Source organism: Polistes fuscatus, unplaced genomic scaffold (assembly GCF_010416935.1).
Source record: "Polistes fuscatus isolate 324 unplaced genomic scaffold, CU_Pfus_HIC Scaffold1, whole genome shotgun sequence".
Lineage (NCBI taxonomy): Eukaryota > Metazoa > Arthropoda > Insecta > Hymenoptera > Vespidae > Polistes > Polistes fuscatus.
In genome coordinates, this window is record NW_025112997.1 from 18,796,985 (window position 1) to 18,817,058 (window position 20,074).

The 20,074-nt window shown below is 37.1% G+C and overlaps 1 protein-coding gene across 4 annotated transcripts in view; it reads right to left on the minus strand.

The window, feature by feature from the left end:
- The window catches only part of LOC122522498, a 261,578-nt gene that overhangs the window by 232,220 nt on the left and 9,284 nt on the right, over positions 1 to 20,074 (minus strand). For all 4 annotated transcript variants that reach the window (XM_043643703.1, XM_043643694.1, XM_043643685.1 and 1 more), the window contains exon 2: positions 18,881 to 19,055. In XM_043643703.1, the coding sequence (XP_043499638.1) occupies positions 18,881 to 19,054 (174 nt within the window). In that variant the 5' untranslated portion in view covers position 19,055. The remainder of the gene's footprint in view (positions 1 to 18,880; positions 19,056 to 20,074) is intronic.

Consider the following 20,074-nt stretch of genomic DNA (forward strand, 5'->3'; position numbering starts at 1 on the left):
ATTAATATAATAATATATTTTTAATAATTAATTATTAATTTATTTTTATTAAAATATATTATATTAAATTATTAATTTAATTTTAATAATTAAATATTAATAATTAATATAATAATATATTAATATAATTAATATATATAATTAATATATATATATATAATTTATATATATATTAATAATATAAATTATTACGTCGTCGGTTGAAATCATATAATTATTAATTATTATTTTAATATAATATTATTATTTATTTAATAATATAAATTCTATATATTAAGTATAGTAATTAATTCGCGATGATATACTTTTTAAATAAATTCAGAATTTATATTTATCGACAATTCGGGGATCAATTTTTCAGGCAACACTATTTTTCAGGCGAATCCTATTCCATGACGAAACAAAAAAAAATAAGAAAACAAATTGCGATTTTGATGCAATGAATTTAATATCAAGGCACCGAATTAACTGCTACACCTAATACCTTTTAATCCACAGGATTTAGATAAGGTCGAGCTAGGTAATCGTAATTTAGGAAAAAAGAGAAAAAAAAAAGAAGAAGAAGAAAAAATATTAATTAAATGTGTATTAGAGGTTTAATATTCGAGGCCCAGTATTGGATCGATACGATCTTAGGATTTTCATTATAAACCTGCTCGCCCGTAATGAACTTTTTAATTGAAAAATAAAACGTCACAAATAAGTTTTGACTCAACAAAAAAACTACACGTATTAACATCAACAAAAATTTACGATACTCGTTAATGATACGAATTATTGAAACGATCGATGGCGTCTCCCGTTGAGTTGAAAAATTAAAAGAGAAAAAAAAGGAAAACGAACGAAAAAATCGTGGAAAAGTCGCTGAGTTCGGTAAAAAGATGAATCTTTTTGGAGTGTTAGAAATCGGGGCCACGAGGACAACATCGGATTCCTGATTTCGTGTGCCTCTCTCTCTCTCTCTCCCTCCCCGACCACCATAGATCACCGTGTTGTAGCAATTGAGTTAGGAAGGAAGGAAGGAAGGAAGGAAGGAAGGAAAGAACCAGTTCGGCAAACACTTCTCTTTCTCCCTTATTCGTTCGTTCTTCTCGGCGGACAAAATTTATGGCTTAAAAAAGTCCCGGACGGGCGAGTTGTTCGCTTTATCTGTAATGTACTGATCTTGCCTTCGTCGAAAATGGGCGCGCCCCTTTTCTTACTTCGAACGTGGACCTTGCTTGCTTCCTTGCTTGCTTGCTTGCTTGCTTGGACGAAAAGGCCACCCTACGATCTGGATACGGGGCCCAACTCTGTTCGAACATAGGGGTGAGCCACCCCGTGGCTTACATGATTTATATCAAAAGAGAAAGAGAGAGAGAGGGGGGGATGGCAGCAGCGAAATACGGAAAATCGACTGCAACCTTCCGAGTCTCCCAAAACCTGCTGGAGCTTCCGCGGGACTTCGTTTTGATAAGGGTCTCTACGAATACGTACGATTCCCGAAAACCCTCCCCGGGACTTTTCCACCATCGGACGACTGGATCTACGGCTTTTGCCTCGAAGAAATCTCTAGTCTCGCACAGGTGGAAGGATAGAAAAAGGGAATAAGAAGGGCGAGTACAACCGATCGACACGCCGAATCTTTCGATAAGGGAAAACTTCTTTTATATACTTCTCTCTCTCTCTCTTACTCTCTTTCCTTTTTATAAAATGTTGTTTAAAATATTTAAAATAAAAAGGTATAAATTATACTCAAAGAAATTAACCTTCACTATTTTATCGAATTACGGAAAAAGAAGTTCCTTTTTTTTACATATATTCCACCGATTGTTCTAACCTATCTTTTTTACCGATATTATTTCGTCTCAAAAGGAATGATTACGAAAAAAGACGTTCCTTTTTTTACATATATTCCATCCATTGTTCTAACCTATCTTTTTTACTGATATTATTTCGTCTCAAAAGGAATAATTACGGAAAAAGACGTTCCTTTTTTTTATATACATTCCATCAATTGTTCTAACCTATCTTTTTTACCGATATTACATCGTCTCAAAAGGAATAATTACGGAAAAAGACGTTCCTTTTTTTACATATATTCCATCAATTGTTCTAACCTATCTTTTTTACCGATATTACATCGTCTCAAAAGGAATAATTACGAAAAAAGACGTTCCTTTTTTTTATACATATATTCCATCAATTGTTCTAACCTATCTTTTTTACTGATATTACTTCGTCTCAAAAAGAAAAATTACGGAAAAAGACGTTCCTTTTTTTTATATATATATTCCATCGATTGTTCTAACCTATCTTTTTTACCAATATTACTTCGTCTCAAAAGGAATGATTACGAAAAAAGACGTTCCTTTTTTTTATATATATTCCATCAATTGTTCTAACCTATCTTTTTTACCGATATTACTTCGTCTCAAAAGGAATAATTACGGAAAAAGACGTTCCTTTTTTTTATATATATATTCCATCAATTGTTCTAACCTATCTTTTTTACTGATATTACTTCGTCTCAAAAGGAATAATTACGGAAAAAGACGTTCCTTTTTTTTATATATATATTCCATCAATTGTTCTAACCTATCTTTTTTACCGATATTACTTCGTCTCAAAAGGAATAATTACGGAAGAAGACGTTCCTTTTTTTTATATATATATTCCATCAATTGTTCTAACCTATCTTTTTTACCGATATTATTTCGTCTCAAAAGGAATGATTACGAAAAAAGACGTTCCTTTTTTTTATATATATATTCCATCGATTGTTCTAACCCATCTTTTTTACCGATATTACTTCGTCTCAAAAGGAATAATCATATAACTCCCGAGAGAAGAGTTTCTTAGGTAGCCACGTATGACTTCCTTGGCGGTTTTCGTCTAGCTGCATAAACTGTGACGTCATTTTCGTCTGACATAGAAAAAGTCAAAAAGTAGGAATGAAGGAAAGACTCAGGGGAGTGTGTCTAGAAACGTTTGACGACATTCCAACTGAAACGGATGGAATAGTGGATAAAGAAGGTTGTTACGAGAAAGCAAAGGGAGAAAAGGAATACATATATATATATATAGGGGTAGAAAGATACGAGAAAGCAAGAAGAGAGAGAGAGAGAAATAGAAAACGATGCAGTCCTTCTTCGTATATACGCTTCTAAGTTTCCCAAAGGCGTCCATCCGTCCGTCCACCCGTCCGTCCACCCGTCCACCGGGTTGCAAGAACTCAAAGTAAGAAGTTGCTTGTGTACTACGTGCAATGGAAGATCTAAAGAGAAAGAGAAGGATAGGAGATGGTCGAGAATAGTTGCGGGGATGACGGGATCCAGCAGCGGCCGTCTTAGGGCGAGCAGCAATCACTTAGGCAAATATTCACGCGCGAATACGTCTTCAGCATGTGGGCACCTCCTGCAGTTGGTATAAGCAGTCACCAGGGACATATGTAGCATAGGGGCTTCTAATTGGAACGCCATGCTTCACCACCACGTACTTCCCACCCCTTACGAACGATCGATATTTCGTTTGCCCTATCAAAATACGACTCATAGTTTTGCCCAAGATAAATAAATTTCAAATATTCGAAATATTAAACATGTTAATGTAATTTGATGAATAATCAAAATTTAATAATATAATTACAGTTGGAGGATTCGTTAAGGATACACGCAGAAAAGTAAAAATAAATCAACGGGGGGAGGAAGGGGGTGGGTCTGACCGATTAAGCCTAATGAAAGATGGTCGTTTGGAGAACGCTTCAAAGGCAGTCTAGATACCAAACAATTCATCAGGATCCCGTAGGGCTCGAATCTGGAAGCTTCTGCGGTTCGTCCTCCTCGACGTTCGACCATAAAGTTCGCTAAGGACTACCATCAGGATCCTTAAACCTGACTTCGTCAGGTAAGCATGTCGCTCCTTTGATGATCTCTCCTCTTGATACGCAAAAGGGTTGCGTCTTAACATTGACAAGATACTACGGCACAAACGAAGTTAACTTCTACGCTGCGAATCTTACGAATTCGATTAAAAATTCAATAAACTTTATCTAATTATTATCTTCTTCTTCTTCTTCTTCTTATATGTAATCTTGTCTAATTTCTTCCGAGAAAGAAAAAAATGTTAAAAAATATACGAAAAATTTGTGTCGGTTAGGAAAAATATTTTTCTCTTCGAATATGGAATTTTTTTTTTTTAAAGATAACTATGATAAATTTAAACAACCCGTTAGCGAATGAGAAAATTACTATTACTAAAACGACGAGACGAGAGGTAAGAGATCTTCGGCGCATCTGCCGGGCACGATAACAGCGATTACTTATGCGTCCCGTGCCCTCCCTCGCAGAAGCTTTCTCCTGGCAAGAGAAACCCCTTCGCCTCCTCCCGTTCTCGACTTCTCTTTGCGGGTGATGGTGGTGGTGGTGGTGGTGGATAGAAAGAGCTACTAGACTGTACAAAGGGAGGGAGAGGGAGAGTGAGTGAGTGAGTGAGAGAGAGGGTGCCGCAAGTTAACGCGAACATATAAATTAGCAGGACATCTTAGCAGGCCGCTTGCAACTTAGTCACGTAGCGGGTTTAAACTTGACAGGAGGTGGGATTCTACCACCGTGAGAGAACCCCCCCCCCTCTTCCCCCTACCCCCCACGCTACCTACCCTTCTTCTTCTTCGCTACTCAGGCACTGCGTCACCTGACCCCACAATTCTCCTTCGACGAGTATAGAGAAGCGACGTTAAAGCTCTTTCCCGATTATCCCTTTTAATTTCTAATCACGTACGCGTGTTTCAAATTTCATAATGATTTAATAATAGGAATAATTTATCACATTGGTTGATAGATCTAAAACGAGATTCGTTAAAACGTTAAAACATTTGATTTGATTTGTTTATCGTTAAAATATCTGATAAGTTAGATAAAGTAGGTAAATTTAAGGTTAGGATAAGGTAGGAAGAAAGATTCTACCTTTAGGCGAATAATGTACAGAATCTTATGCCACATAGGAATATATCGATAAGAATTGTTCGGAGGTTTGGCCCTTCGAGAAAGACAGGAGGGAAAAGCTGGGTGCGAGAGGAGATTCAACTTCCGATTTATGGGCCATCCTCTGTTCTCTCCTGGGATCTCCGTTCTAGTCCCTAAGATGCGGTCAAAGTGACAGGGTAGCCGATTAGGTGCGCAATACTCTGAAACACCATCCGAACCAACAGCGGCACCAGCAGCAACAGCAGCAGCATCTGCGCCGTTCATTGATCACACTCGAAAACAGAAAGTCCACGTTAGGACGTAGGAGAAATTGTTGTTGGAAAGGGAGAAACGGAGATGTGACTCGAACACGTCGATATCTCTTCTCGCGATTAAATTGTATTGTAGAATAAAAATAACAAAAAGACCTAACGTTTCTAATCAATTTTAAACTTTCAACTTTCTTTTGTTTTTCACCAAAACTTCTATTCTATGTTTGCTTTTTTTCTTACGAGGTCTCTCTTCGAATTATTTTTATAATTTTCTTCGAAAGTTTCTGATGCACTGATTATTATTATTATCGTTTTATACATTATTTCTATTTTATCTTGCAACAAAACATAATGTCTCGCGAAAACGTTCTTTCTTTTTTGCGTTGAAGAAAGTTTCTTATTTAGGTGTAACATCTTTCCGAGCGAAACAATCTACGCCAAGGTGATAATTGCAACACCGAATGATTAATACCGCTTATCATTAGGATCATGCCGCAAGATGTTATCAATATTACGATAGTATTACATTATAGAACATATTATGCACGAAGATTTTAGTTATAACAGGTATCATTAATCGTTTTTGCTATTTCAAAATATATCTAATCGTATAAGTGAGAGAGAGAGAGAATGATAAAAGCATGAAATGAAATCTAGCATACCATTACTAGTACAGATAGCCATAGGACAATGTTTTCTTATAATTAATGAGTAGGGGTGGGCTGAATGGACCGATGTAACGCCTGAGGAGAGAAAGGGTGCAGCTAAGAACAGAGGGGCAACCTTCTAAACTCTGAAAGCATTCAAGGAATTCCTCGCTCATCCTCCTCCTCCTCCTTCTCCTCCTCCTCCTCCACCCCTTTTACCTCCCCTACTGGCCTTCTAGAATGTTGCGGCGTTATTGGCTACGTTTATCATCCTCTTCCCAGGAAACACGCGAAATCTTCTCACGAAAGACATTAAAACATAAGTACGCGGGAAAGCATGTACCACCGTAGAACGTCGTTTATTTTCTTGTAAAAAATTGCAAAAATTGTAAATACTAGTTTTTCATTTGATCTTCTCAAATTTTCTCTCTCTCTCTCTCTTTCTCTTTATCCTCGAAGTTAACAAAATGTTTCGAGGTTCTCTTTTTTCTATTTTTCTTCTTTAACAGCAGCAGACCCTTGTTGTTCTCTTTCTCTCTCGCGATCTGCCCAGCTGCCTGACTGCCTACCTACGTGAAATTGCACAGCGGTCGGATTTAATTATGTCTGGAATTCGGTGCTAATTAAGTTTGATCGAACGAATTCACGGGTTTGTTACCGAGTTCGCTCGGCAATACTTACGAAACAAGGGTACACCTCGGCATAATGCAAATTAAATTACACTCTATGTGTATCGTGTAATATGCTGACCCCTTTTATCGCGAAGTCGATGCATTTTTTCTCGTCTTGGCTGAGGAAAAAAAGAAAAAAGAAAAAGTAAAGGGGGAATAAAATTCGAAGAAGCAGCGCCAAAAAAAAAATAAAATAGTTGGTTCGAGTAAGAAAGTCTATCTCTTTAGAAATCTCATTCGAGGGAAAGTCGAAAAGAAAGTAAGAGAACGATTCCACGATTGTTTCCATTTCGGCGAACAATTTTTCTACGCAGTCTTACGGAAAGGCAAATACACGGTTTGCGGAAAAGCAGAGTAGAAAGAAAGAGAGAGAGAGAGAGAGAAAAGAAAAAGGAAGCACGGAAGTCTACTGAGAGGGTAGAGATAGAGGTGGCACCCTCTGGCGCAGTGGGTTTACCCCCTGATTGGATGAATATTAAATTTTGGTCACCGGCAAACAACCACCTCGCTTCCCCGTCGCTAGCTCCTTCGGTCACGACGATTGAAATATGTATCCACCGGCAAGTCAAACATTCCGTCGAAAGTGCATGACCGCCTACGTGATTCGAATTCGACGAACGATTTTCCTCGAAAACACGTGTAATCCGGGATTCACGTGAAAAATGAATAATGACGTGTCGCGAGATGAATATAAGAAAAATTCAAATTCAAATAATAATGGAATGAAATACACGAGCTTCCGTAAACGAATTACACTAATTCAAATGACCATAATGATGATACGAATTTTAATAAAGAACAAATTTTCATAGGGCAAACACTTTCCGTTCCTATTCTCTTCACTTGCCCTTCCTTCTTTATAAAAATAAAAATTATAAAAATACATACACAAATTCAACTGTCAATGATGATAATACGAATTCTATCTATTCTCTTCACTTGCCCTTTCCTTTTTTAGAAAAATTCAAATTATAAAAATACCAGAATGAAATACACGATGTTAGATAAACGAATTACACAAATTCAAGTGACAATGACGATGATAAGAATTTTGAAAAAAGGAAGAGATTCTCGTAGGGCAAACGTTTCCCTTTCTTCTTCTTCTTCTTCTTCTTCTTCTCGAGTATAATTGCCAAGGATGAGACAGGACTTTCGAAAGAATGTAATTACGTATTACGTTTTCTTGCGGCACTGCGAAGTCATCAATCGTCTTTCTGCGGCGTCGATTATCACGAAGGTTACGAAGACGAGGCGGCAATTATCTTGGAGAAATTAAGGACGTGGGCTGTGGATAAGACGAAGGGCGGGCGAACGGGCGAGTGGGTTGAGCTGCGAAGGGCGATGTGAAGAGGAGAGAACCGGAGATCTTGACAGAACAGACGCGTTTTCGACAAGAAGGGTGGTACGCTTAATTTCATAGAGGTGGTAGTAGCGTACTACTACGGGGGCCCATACGAGCAAGAACAATCGAGCCCGGGAGCGTGTGCAAAAGGAGGGGGTTGACCGAGGGTAGGCTTCGGGTACTTCCAAGGGATAATTACAATAAGCAGCCCTCGCGCTGCCCTTACCTCTACTACAACGTTGCTCTAAGAAATCCGTTCTACCAAACTGTATACATGTATAGTACTTCACTTGAGAGTTTGTGCATGTAGAAAATATACCTTGACCCAACATTCAATATATACCTTACGTTTCATAATTAATTCATTCCAAATATATCCAATGAAATGTTTATCCTATAAATAAAATCGACTGATATTCATTTATTTTTTTCTATAACGTTAAACGAAAGAATTATTTCATCGGTGCCATTGTGTACGTTTCTTTTTCTCATTACTATACGATAAATATTTGTCTCTAATAATGGCACGATTAACAGTAACTTTTAAGCGCGATAAGTACGAAATTGAAAATTTTTCATTAAACTCTCAGCTAGGAAAAGAGATTGAATTACAAGTTAGGGGGGTGGGATCGGGGGGACAGGGGGTAGGTGGGTTAGACCGTATCGAGCGAAAAACTCTCTCTCTCTACCCGGGCAGTTGCCGTCGTCATTCTACACGTGAATCTGAATAACTCTAAAAGCAAATGTATTTTCATTTGATACTACGTACATATATACGCATAAGTAGAGGAGTAAGTTACGTTACACACACGTATTTGCGCATATTCATCGCGTGTCTGCCGCTAAACCCCCTCATCAATTCGCTACTTTTCTGCAAAACGAGCGCATCGCAAAGCGCAAACTTAACGGTGCGTCGCGCCACGATAAAACATCGGCAAATTCGCGCGATTGAATTACAGTTTAATTAACTCGCGGGCAATTAAGGTTCCTGCCCAGCTTTACTCGCACGTTCGCCCGTTGTATATGTGCGAGGAAAAGGTGTGCGCGCGTGTGCTCGTTCCATCCCTCTCTCTCTTTCTCTCTCTTTTACTCTTTCTCTATATATTCTCGACGATCCACCAGTGTTCATCTATAACGAAACGCTTTCCGTCGAATCTCGTTTATCCGCGTACTCGGTTGGTGGTGGTTTTGCAGAAGCAAGTTTCGAGGGCGCTCGCGATTTCATCGGAAACTTTCGCATCCCTCGATCGCTTCTTTTTTCTCTCCTACTACTCTTTTAACCCGCCCCCCTCTTTTCTCCACTCTCTCCTCAGGGTCCTTTCTCTTTCTATACCACGTTCCGTTTCTCTCTGTAGTAGCACGGATACGCGGTACGCTACGCTTCCCGCTAACGGGCATTTCGTTTCGAGAGCATGCATGCTCGAAATTACACGCTAATGATGAAGAGGAGGCAGAATAATTTGAATTTTTAATTAAACTTTACCAGATAACATACATATTTTTCACCGGATCGCACGTTATACAATCCTTGCGATAACGATATCATTGTCCTTTGATTTTTGGTCTTGCTTATATATATTATATATACGGTTATTATTCATTGTCAGTATAAAGATAATAAAATGATTTATTTTCTCGTTATATACGTTGAATACATTATATTAGAGATCATGGGAATTTTATTCTAAAATATATTTTCACGCAAAGTGTATACACCTCTATTTAATTAAGCACATAGTATAATTAATATATGTTTTTGATTCGTGAAAAAATTGGGCCGTTGGATTGACTGGACCGGGACTCGAACCCGGGATCTTCCGCTTTCCCGAGCGACTTGCACTTTAACCATTGAGCTATCCAGGGCCCACCGTCCAATCTCTTCGCGAATGCCTACTTAAGTGTTTAAAGCTAGGAGGCGCTCGCATCTCACATATATATATATGTATATCTAATTATAAAGATAAATTATCTACTTCTTCAATCGAATTAGATTCGTATAGCACAGATATACGATAAATGGTCGACAAAGGCAAATAAGAGAAATCCGATGGATTCTTTTGGTGGTTTGGCAAAGGACGAGAATGAGAATGCGAGCAACTGGACCAATGATATTCCAACGTGGTATGTGCACGTATCGTAATAACGCGTAGGTAGTCGGTATATACTCGGATGTAGTTAGTCAACGGGAAGCCATAACTGCCGCGTAGGCGGCCGATTTAACGACGAGTGAATAATTACAGGACTTTACGGTCCGTAGCTAGAGAGCTTCCTAGAATGGTGGAACGTGAACGTTACTACTACTACTATTACTATTACTACTACTACTACTATGCTCGCAGTTATATTTACGGTCCAACGATGACGGCAATTTTCCTTCAGAAATCAACGAGAACATTTTTAATACCTAGATCGAATAGATATTTTATCGAGTTCAAAATTCACGACTACGATCGTAAACTTGATTTTATTTTTTTTTTTTTCCTTCATTCAATCTTCGTAATATATTATTATCGCGTTCGTATATATATATATAGGAAAGAAGATAATTATTATTTTACAAATAACGACTCGATATTTCATCGAACCTTTAACTCTATTCGTTAAATTAAATCTAAGAGATGAAAATCGGATAAGTTCGTTAGTTACTTCTGGTATAAGCATTTATAATTAAATAGTGTTGTTACTTATTACATCGAAGTTAGCGAAGAAACGAACGGAGAGATTGTTAGCCGAGGTGGATTGCGGGTTGCTTCGGATAATCCCTTCAATAATGTAAGTCGGTGAATGAATAAGAACGGGGGAAAGGGGGGAAGGGGGGAAAGGGGAAGGGGAAAGGGGGAAGGGGAATGAGTTCGAACACGAACCGGTGAAAACCCATGCATCTCTATAAAATCTTTAATTAGAGAAACCCGTGTGCCGTGATTCATCATCCTATGGGAATACATAAGAAAGGAATATTTAACTTAAGGTACCTAAATTTAGGGAATCGTAGAAATGCTTTGGCGCATTTTCGATAGTTGGATATAAGTCGAAGAAGCGTGGGTGGCGTATAAAGGTCGATATCGAAGGGCACGGAAGGAGGAAGGGCAGGTGCCGACGACGCAAGGAGGTGTGTGTCGCCAAGGAGTGTCGAACGGCCAGGTCTCGTGACAAATAGAAGCTTTGTGTCGCGACAATGGGGAGTTTATTTCCGGGCCGGCTGGGGCTACAATGTAGGCACTATACTGTAATTAAATTCCCAAACCCAAGGATTCGGAGGTTATAGAGGAGCCAAAGTAGAGAGAGAGAGAGAGAGTGGGGGAGGGCTGGGGAGGGCAAGGGAGGACCTGGGTCGGCAGACTGAAGTAGAAGAGAGGAAGGAGGTGGAGAAGGCAGAACCTTAGCATATTGCATACTGACCACTCCGCAACGCTATGGTCTCTCTCCTACGGCAGACGCCATATTGTTTGCCGTATGTTCCTTCCTTCCTTCTCGCTACTCTCCAGCTTCTACCAAAGCTAAGATGAAACGAATTCCACTTACAAATTCCATTGTCCGAGAGGAAACGGAGATCAGTGGTGATAAGCGTACGCCAGTGTGCTCAAATACATTGCGAAAGTGGCTTCGTTAATAATGTAATCTCGTGCAGTTAACTCTGATAGATAATAATCGAGCCATGTTGGAAAATCAAAGGAAAATCAAACGAGTCAAATATCGAGGTACCCCTTTCGTCGATTCTTCATTACTAATCGTTTTCCTAGACCAACGAAAATATATGGTGTATGTGTACGTGTGTGTGTGTGTGTGTGGGTGTGTGTAGAGTAATCAATTCGTTTCATTCCTCTTGCTGCTTTTGGATGATTACCAACTCTTAAAATTATCTATGAAAATAGCCGACACACGCACGCACGTTATATTTTTAAGTACTACTCAAAATTCTCGATTAGTTATATATACAAAAGACAACGAACATTAAAAACGCGGCACACTAGAATGACTGTCGTTAGAATCACTGAAGAAATAAATCCTGGAAGCTTAGCGATTGTCTCGTACCAAGAGGAAAAGGACATCCCAACAAACGCGTTCTCTTCTAACCATCTTTTCCCTTCTTCGAGAAAAGGGTTCTTCGAGTAATCTATATTGGAAGGTGCTAACTAACTGAAGTATTATGTACTCTAGCTTCGAAGCAGCAAAAGAAGGGATCTCGCTTGGTATAAACTAAAATGAGGGAGAAGCCAAAGAGAAAGACAGAGAGAGAGAGAGAGAGATGTTGCAAGCGGAAAGTTTGATCCTGCCGTTGGAGGTGGATGAACTTTATTGCCGTTCATCCTAACGTCGGTACTGTGTACTCAGAAAAAAAATAACAAAGAAAAATAGATAAAACGATATAAGTTATCCCTTTTTTTTAAATAAAACTTTCTACGAGTTGCCTAATGTAGATCGAATATCGAACGATGAACCCCTTTTATATCTCGCGTTAATACAAACTCGTTTAATAATTGTGCAAATGATAGAATGTTACGTGCCTGTATCATATCAATCCTTAAAATGGAACAAGGATTTGTGTGCTAGTGTAATTGGATTGATTGCTCAAATAAACGAAGTTGTTGTTCGACAATGAGCAAAGAGGAAAGAGGATGGAAGAGATCGACAAAGCATTCCTCTAAGCAACCTCGAAACTACCCTACGTACGGAAACCTTCGAGAACAGATATATGCAAAAGTAAGAGAGAGATAGATAAAGTTAGATTAGAGAAACGCTAATACAACTCTTACCATTGATAATTTTCCAATAAAATATTACGATCTTTCGTATTAACGCATATGTTCGAAATTATTCCTTAAATTCAAATACATTCGTCGAGATCATTTTTAAGATAACAGATATATTATAATAGAAATAAAAATAAAAAAATAAAAATGATCGATTTTATCGTTGACGGAATTAACGAGATATAACCTATACTCCGATTCTTGATTCGGTTTTCGTTCGAGACATCTCGAAGTAAGCCGGGATCACGCTTGTCTTCGTGAAACAGAGATGGAGTTTTAATGCGGGGCAAACACACATATATAAATCCCAACCTGCCGAACGTGAGAACGTGTAAGTTCTTAAGAGGAAGAGAGATGGATGGGGAAAGAAGGTAGAAAGATAAGCATGCGGAAGGGAGCTATCTAAAGAGAGAAAGAGAGAGAGAAAAAGATAGAAAGAGAGAGAGAGAAGAAGAGAAGTAGACGAAAACGTTCGTGCGCGGCTTGTCAGAACGGGGTTGGCTAAAATGAAAGTTGGAGCCACGGCTTGCCGCAGCAAATCCGGCTTGATTAAAACACCGTAGGAGGAATCCCTTACCCCTTTCGCTCTTAGCCACCAGCCATGGTCCCTATAACCACCCCCTTTATTTCGACCTTCTTTGGTCGCCAAGGAGCGTGGTTGCTCGCGCGCTCGCGCGCACGCGCTCTCTCACGCCAAAGTATAATCTTAATGCAGTCTTATACGAAGCGGAACGAGGCTATATTTCATTATAACCCCGCAGTCCTTCCGGAGCCCTTCGCGAACCCTTTCCATTTCGACTACTATAAGCGTAAGGGCGAACTGGGATTTTCCTTCAAGATATCGTCCTTGCCTCGGAGAAGGGGCCTTCATCGTTTGGAAACTCTCTCTCTCTCTCTCTTTCTTTATTTGGTTCAAGGTAGATGATTCGAAAGGAGAGAGAAAGAGAGAGGGGGAATGGGGTAACTGTAAGTATCGAAACAGCGACATTGGCTAAAGTGCCTCGGCGTAATGCCTTCCCTAATCTTTTCCCCATCCTGTCGAAAAACTACCCGTTTCTCTCAAAATGGAAATATAGAACGGGAAATAGAGAATAGGTGGTCCATCGAAATAATATATAACTCGTGTACTTATTCGATAATTGAGATGAGTGTACGCGATCGTACATCGTACAAAAATTAAACACCTCGAATCAAATTTGTTCTCGGCTGCGACGCACATCGTTAACATCGTTTACGTTCTTTTTTTCCTCCCCCTCCCCTCCCCTCCCCGCCCCTCCACTCTACTCCCCCCTCAGCCTGTTCTTATAAGTCTGACTCGAATTGAACGCAAACGAATTTTTACAAAAGGGATGTACAATTATTTACAATGGAATATCAAACTCTAAGACGTCGATTAAAAGGAGCGTCGAAAGTTGCTCGTAGACGAAGGAATAAGGTTGTGAAGGTTGTAAAGGTTTGAGGGAGACGACATCGCGGCTCGAAACTTAAAGAAGGTAGGAAGGAAGGAAGGAAGGAAGGAAGGAACGGAACGGCACGGGGGCAGCTAAAAACGGGAGTAGGTATATTTACGATGTTACAATGCCCTAAGGACTAATCCTCGCCCCCGGGCATTACCTAGACCGTCGATCGTCGAAAACCGTCTTACTTTTCCATCGAATGCAAGCGTTCCTACTTAAGTCCTTGGAAAAGGAACTTGGATAACCCTAAGAATCAATATCGTCCTTCGCCGTTTTCTAATAGCAAATTGTGCGAGATTGTAACCGGTGATGGAATGATATAAATCAGGGGGGGAAACAAAACTTGTGTACGCACGTAAGAAGTTATACTTCTTTGCCGTACCAAAACGAACATAACCTCCAATAACCTCAAAAATAACTTCCAAAAATAACTTCAAAGAAAAAAACACTGGTGTGTGTACTTATGTACGCACGTAAGAAGTTATACTTCTTTGCCGTACCAAAACGAACATAACCTCAATAACCTCAAAAATAACTTCGAAAAATAACTTCAAAGAAAAAAAATAACTTAAAAGAAAAAAAACTGGTGTGCGTACTTGTGTACGCACGTAAGAAGTTATACTTCTTTGCCGTACCAAAACGAACATAACCTCAATAACCTCAAAAATAACTTCCAAAAATAACTTCAAAGAAAAAAAATAACTTAAAAGAAAAAAATAATTATTATTATATATATAAGAAAGAATAAAAAAAAAGAAAAAGAAAATATCAAAATATAAATATCAGTCCACACTAAATAGAAGAGAGATATATCGAATTACTACACGCGTCAACAGTCATGGCGCGGTTACAGCATTAGTTCTCGCTTCGATCATTTAAGTAAAGCAGCGCTGAGTACGATTAGTATTTGGATGGGTGACCCGCTTGAGAAAAAAAGGGGGGAAGAAGAAAAGAAGACAACTTCATGTCGTATATTTGAAATCGCTTTGCCGCGCGTCGTAAATACTGACAAACTTCATGGTGTCGTTTTTCCAGACGCTCGGAACAAAATCACTTTCCATTACATTTTCCCCAACGCGCCAAAAAAAGTATAACTTCAAATATAAAAAGATCCCCCTCCCCACCCCCCACTCCTCCCCACCACCAATCTTTGATTTTTCCCTTTCGAAAATACTTTCGTAAGAATTCCGGTCCGAATTCTGACTACCTAATTGACACGATTTTTATAAACTCTCGTTCCCCTTGTCGTGGTTTAAACCAGCAGATTATTGTGATGATTCTCCTGCTCCTTTTCCTGCTTCTCCTTATTCGAGATACGGTTCTTGAATCCTCCCGTTGTATCAAAAGAATGCCGACAATACCAACTCGTAATTGTCCTATTACGATGATCGTTTCGCGTGAAAACGTTTCGTCTTATTATTCCCTTTAAAGAATTATTTACTCGAACTCCCGAGCAACGTTTTGGACAAACATACCGTGGAGTATAATAAATCATGAGAGTAATAAAGAGATCTACTTAAGAGGATTTACGAGACTAGCTTTCTAGTATTTTGATATCTCTTTTACGGTTTAACAGAGGATTAGTGTTCAACCAAACGGATAACCTTTTTCAGGGAATGTTGTTAAAGGACTCCGAGGACAGGATTTGGTCAACCCTATTTCAAAATCCTAAAATGTTAACAGCAATAGATTTAACGGGAAATCAAATTAAATCTCTTTGCAGTTGTTTTGTGGTTTTATGTTCTGTTAATCAGACTGACTAAAAAATCAATCAATTTGATTCTCGTTATCAGTATTATAATCCATAATCAGTAGCATGATAGTACTTTTTATGTGAAAGTAAGTTATTATAGATTATTGAAACACATAACTGACTATAACTTTGAAACAAAATCAAATAGGGCATATGATTTTAATTGTTTTTATTGAATCTTCTGTCCACTACCGAAGTGGGGGTATCACCGTGTTACGATACACCCTGTATAAGATGTAAGAGAGAGGAAACCTTGAAGGAAGGAATATAATCGTAATAGTAATCGTGCCCCTAACGACCCTACAGGTGAAGCCAGAGCAGATTTAGCATTAATATTCTAAGAACGTTGCGCGGAAGCCAACGGGTCTTAACTTCGGTCTTTGTAATAAAGAAATCAGCAGGGAGCATAAAATGATAGTCAGCTGGTGACTTTCCCACTGCTTACCGAAAGAAACAACCGGGAGGATGATTATTTTTTTATGCTGGTAATATTGAGTAACAGCTATATAATGTCGAATGCATTAAGATCAATTTACATTGATAAGAGAAAAGTATCGTGGTTAGATTAAGTATATTTATTAGTAGTAATTGATCCTGACAGATTTAATCATTTAACATTGATCGCATCGTAATGGATTATTTACTATGATAATATAGCGTGAGATAAAATTTATTAAGTACAAATATTTTGGATAAAAGGAATAAAAGAAAAAGAAGAAGAAAAAGAAGAAGAAGAATTAGTACGAGCCCTAGGATATACGTGCAGCACCCTCTGAAGTCAACCCTTTAAACTCCATAGCCAGCAGTTGGCTTTATTGATTTTATACATTCTCTTTTTAACGTAGACTTTTATCTACTAATTTTATCTTTGTAGAACAAATTAGTATCAAAGATTAAAACTTTTAACGAATAGATATTAGTCTTATGTAAACTTTTTCAAAAGAGTGAAGAAAAAAACAACAAAAGAAAAGAAATTCCAATTGAATTATGTCTTTTAATTTATTTTTTTATTTTTTACACGGATAAATTATAAACTATATCGAGTAATAGTTTATGGGCATCGATTACCATCTCGTAAAGAAAAAGCGCATGATAGTTTGACTAACTTTGATTTCACGGTATATAGAATTTGTCTTATTCAAAACGTCGCGGAATCCCTTAGCCCCCTTCTCCCTATTCGCCGTTGGCTAAATAGCTAACTTCGCATAACTATCCTAATAGATTATGATTATTGTGGAGGAAAGCTCTGATTTATGCAATTATCATAAATTCAGACCTGCCCGGTGTATGCTTAAGGCGCTTCTCTCCTAGAGAAGCTCCATTCACAAGATTTCAATGGCAAATTATATCCCTGTAAAGTACGCGTCACCATTTTCATAAAAGATCTTTTGTACGAGACGACGTCATTCCTCGTTAGTTTCTCATCATTTCATTTTCGATATATCTTTTGTATTTCATATATATAAGTATACGAGAACAAAAGAGATTTATTATATAATTTACAATAAATTTATAATAACATTTTAAATAAATGATATTTTGTTTAAATCGTTCGTTATTTTGACAAATATAATATAAATGAAGAGTATAAAAGACAGTATATATCAATAGTATAATAAAAATTAATCGATTTTTTTTGTACTCGTCCTTAGTCGATAAAAATGTATCTCTACTTTATCGACAGAGAGTCTCTTGCTCGTGTTTGAATATATTACCATCGAGTGATAAGTTCTAATACCGACATTCGTGTCGGTAAGTGACTACATAAAAGGATAATTATAAATAATTGCACGAGATATTGAATTATGATTTATCATTAAAAACAAGAAATTATTCAATATCTAAAAATATTATCTTAATATTATCAATCGTAATTATTTGTCTTTACTTATCGAAGAAAAATTATTGAACGTAGGTAAGAAAGATTTCTACTTTCAGCAAACGTTTTCGACGATCTTCCTTCGATGCTCGTATCGAAGACATTTTTACTTATAGCAGCGCCGTGAGATTCTTACGGAGAATAGATAAAATATCGTATGAATAGAAGTTCCATTCCACCCCCAATTATCTCGTCTGAACTTTCCCGACAACTCCCAAGAGGGTTGAAACGAATCAGAACTTCTGGAGAAACTTTAAAAATCGTTATTTGGCTGTAACGGGGATAGAATCTTCGACGAATCGTCTATATATCCTCCCTTCGTTATTCAAAGGGGCCTAATCACTCATAGAATTATGTGAAAAAGCTATGGAAAATAATTCACGAAGAAAAACAAATTTTTAAAATTCTTCCTGGATAATATAATAAATTGTAATACATGTATATACAAAATAGTATATTTTATTTTCTACGAAAATCGATATGGATTGCATCCTGAAACGAATTGAAACAGATGAAAAGAGTCATTAACAACGAATGTGCTAAACTATGAATGCGTTGGTGATAAAGCCTGAAAATTATCTGCTTCGTTGCTCGTCACTGAGTTTGCCTTACGTAGACATTTATACGAGTAATAACAATATCCCACGTGCTGAATGATCGATAAAAAAAAAAAGAAAAAAAAAGAGAGAGAGAGAGAGAAAAAAAGGAACGAGTCTGACAAAGTAAAACGTCAGCAGTTTGTCGTTACAATCGTTTCGCTTTACGTTCCCCCCCAGCAAACCTATCTTTTTTACGTCTTTTAACAATTTTTTATAGGTAAACTTTTATCAAAGAACGATTACACTATTTAATTCGCGAATATAGTCGCGCAAATAAATTTGCCACAAAGAAGAAGTTCCATAAAGAAACGAAAAAGAAAAAAAAAACAAATCAAATACAGAAAATCCAAGGTAAGTCGAAACTTTTAAAAGCATATAAGGAAAAAGATAGAAAGAGAGAGAGAGAGAGAGAGAGAGAGAGATCGATAGTTCTCCTTCCCATTTTACGCAACTATTTTTATCCATCTACAATCTCTCGGCAGATAATTATATTTCAATCTTATCATTCGACGCTTTGAAATTGATAATTTATCGTTTATATTCATTTTATATTTAACTCGGCTTACCTTTTTCGGTGTCGGATGCAAGACGGTGATTGGCACCTGACGAGGAGTAGAAATCGGCAATGACCGAGTCGGTTGTTTAGGTGAAAATTGCGATGGTTGTTTAGTTTCTCTACTGGATGGCAATTCGAGAAGATGTTGTATCGAATGGTTCTTTCTAATCTTCTTCGACGCCATCCTATAAATAAAACGATTATACTTATACGAGTGGTATGAAAAGGAAAAGTGATACAAGTAACAGTTTCTTTTTTTTGTTTTTTTTAATTTGAAACAAACGCGCAATTACAAATTAAACTTTTAAAATGATACGAAATTTTTGTGAACAAATGTCACTCGCATCCCTTTTGTTTCTATTTCAGCCACTTATATACGTATATATATTATATTTATATACAAAATTATATTTCCTTTATTATTTTTACAAATGAAAATAAACAACGTTTTTTTTTTGCATAAATATTAATTTGAAAATCTATTTGAACAATAATTAAACTCTAGAAATAAAGTTGAGAATAAACAAAAGTGATAAATCTTAATTCGGATGTCACACATGCATGAACGGGCTTTTCGTAAGAGGGGAAAAGCACATCGCAGCATTGGATATCGGTTGAAACTTTCGCATTTAACTTTTCCGTCCTGCTGGGGAAACGACCAACAAAGCTCATCACTGGAAAGTTTTCCGAGACAAGGACGACTGAGCGAAGCGAGAGCGAGATGTAGCGTGGCGCGCGCCACCAGGACCTAAATACATATATATATACCTATATATACACACCTATACACACCTATACATACATATACGTCTACCTCTACGTCTACGACGGACGAACAAACCCTCGATATACTGGGTGTACTATTCTTCAAATTTATTACTAAAGATTGTAGAATTTAATAATTTTCAATATTTTTACCCTAAATACAATCAACAATTCAAAAATTAAACGTTGAATATAATTTCAATAAATATAATTTAAAAATATATATATAATATATAAATATAATATAAAATTATAATATAAAATATAAAAATATAAATTAATATAATATAAAATAACATATATAATAATAAATAATATAAATTAATATAATACAATATAAAATATAATAAAAATAATATAATATAATATAAAATTATAATATAAAATATAAAAATATAATATAATATAATATAAAATATAAAAATATAATATAATATAA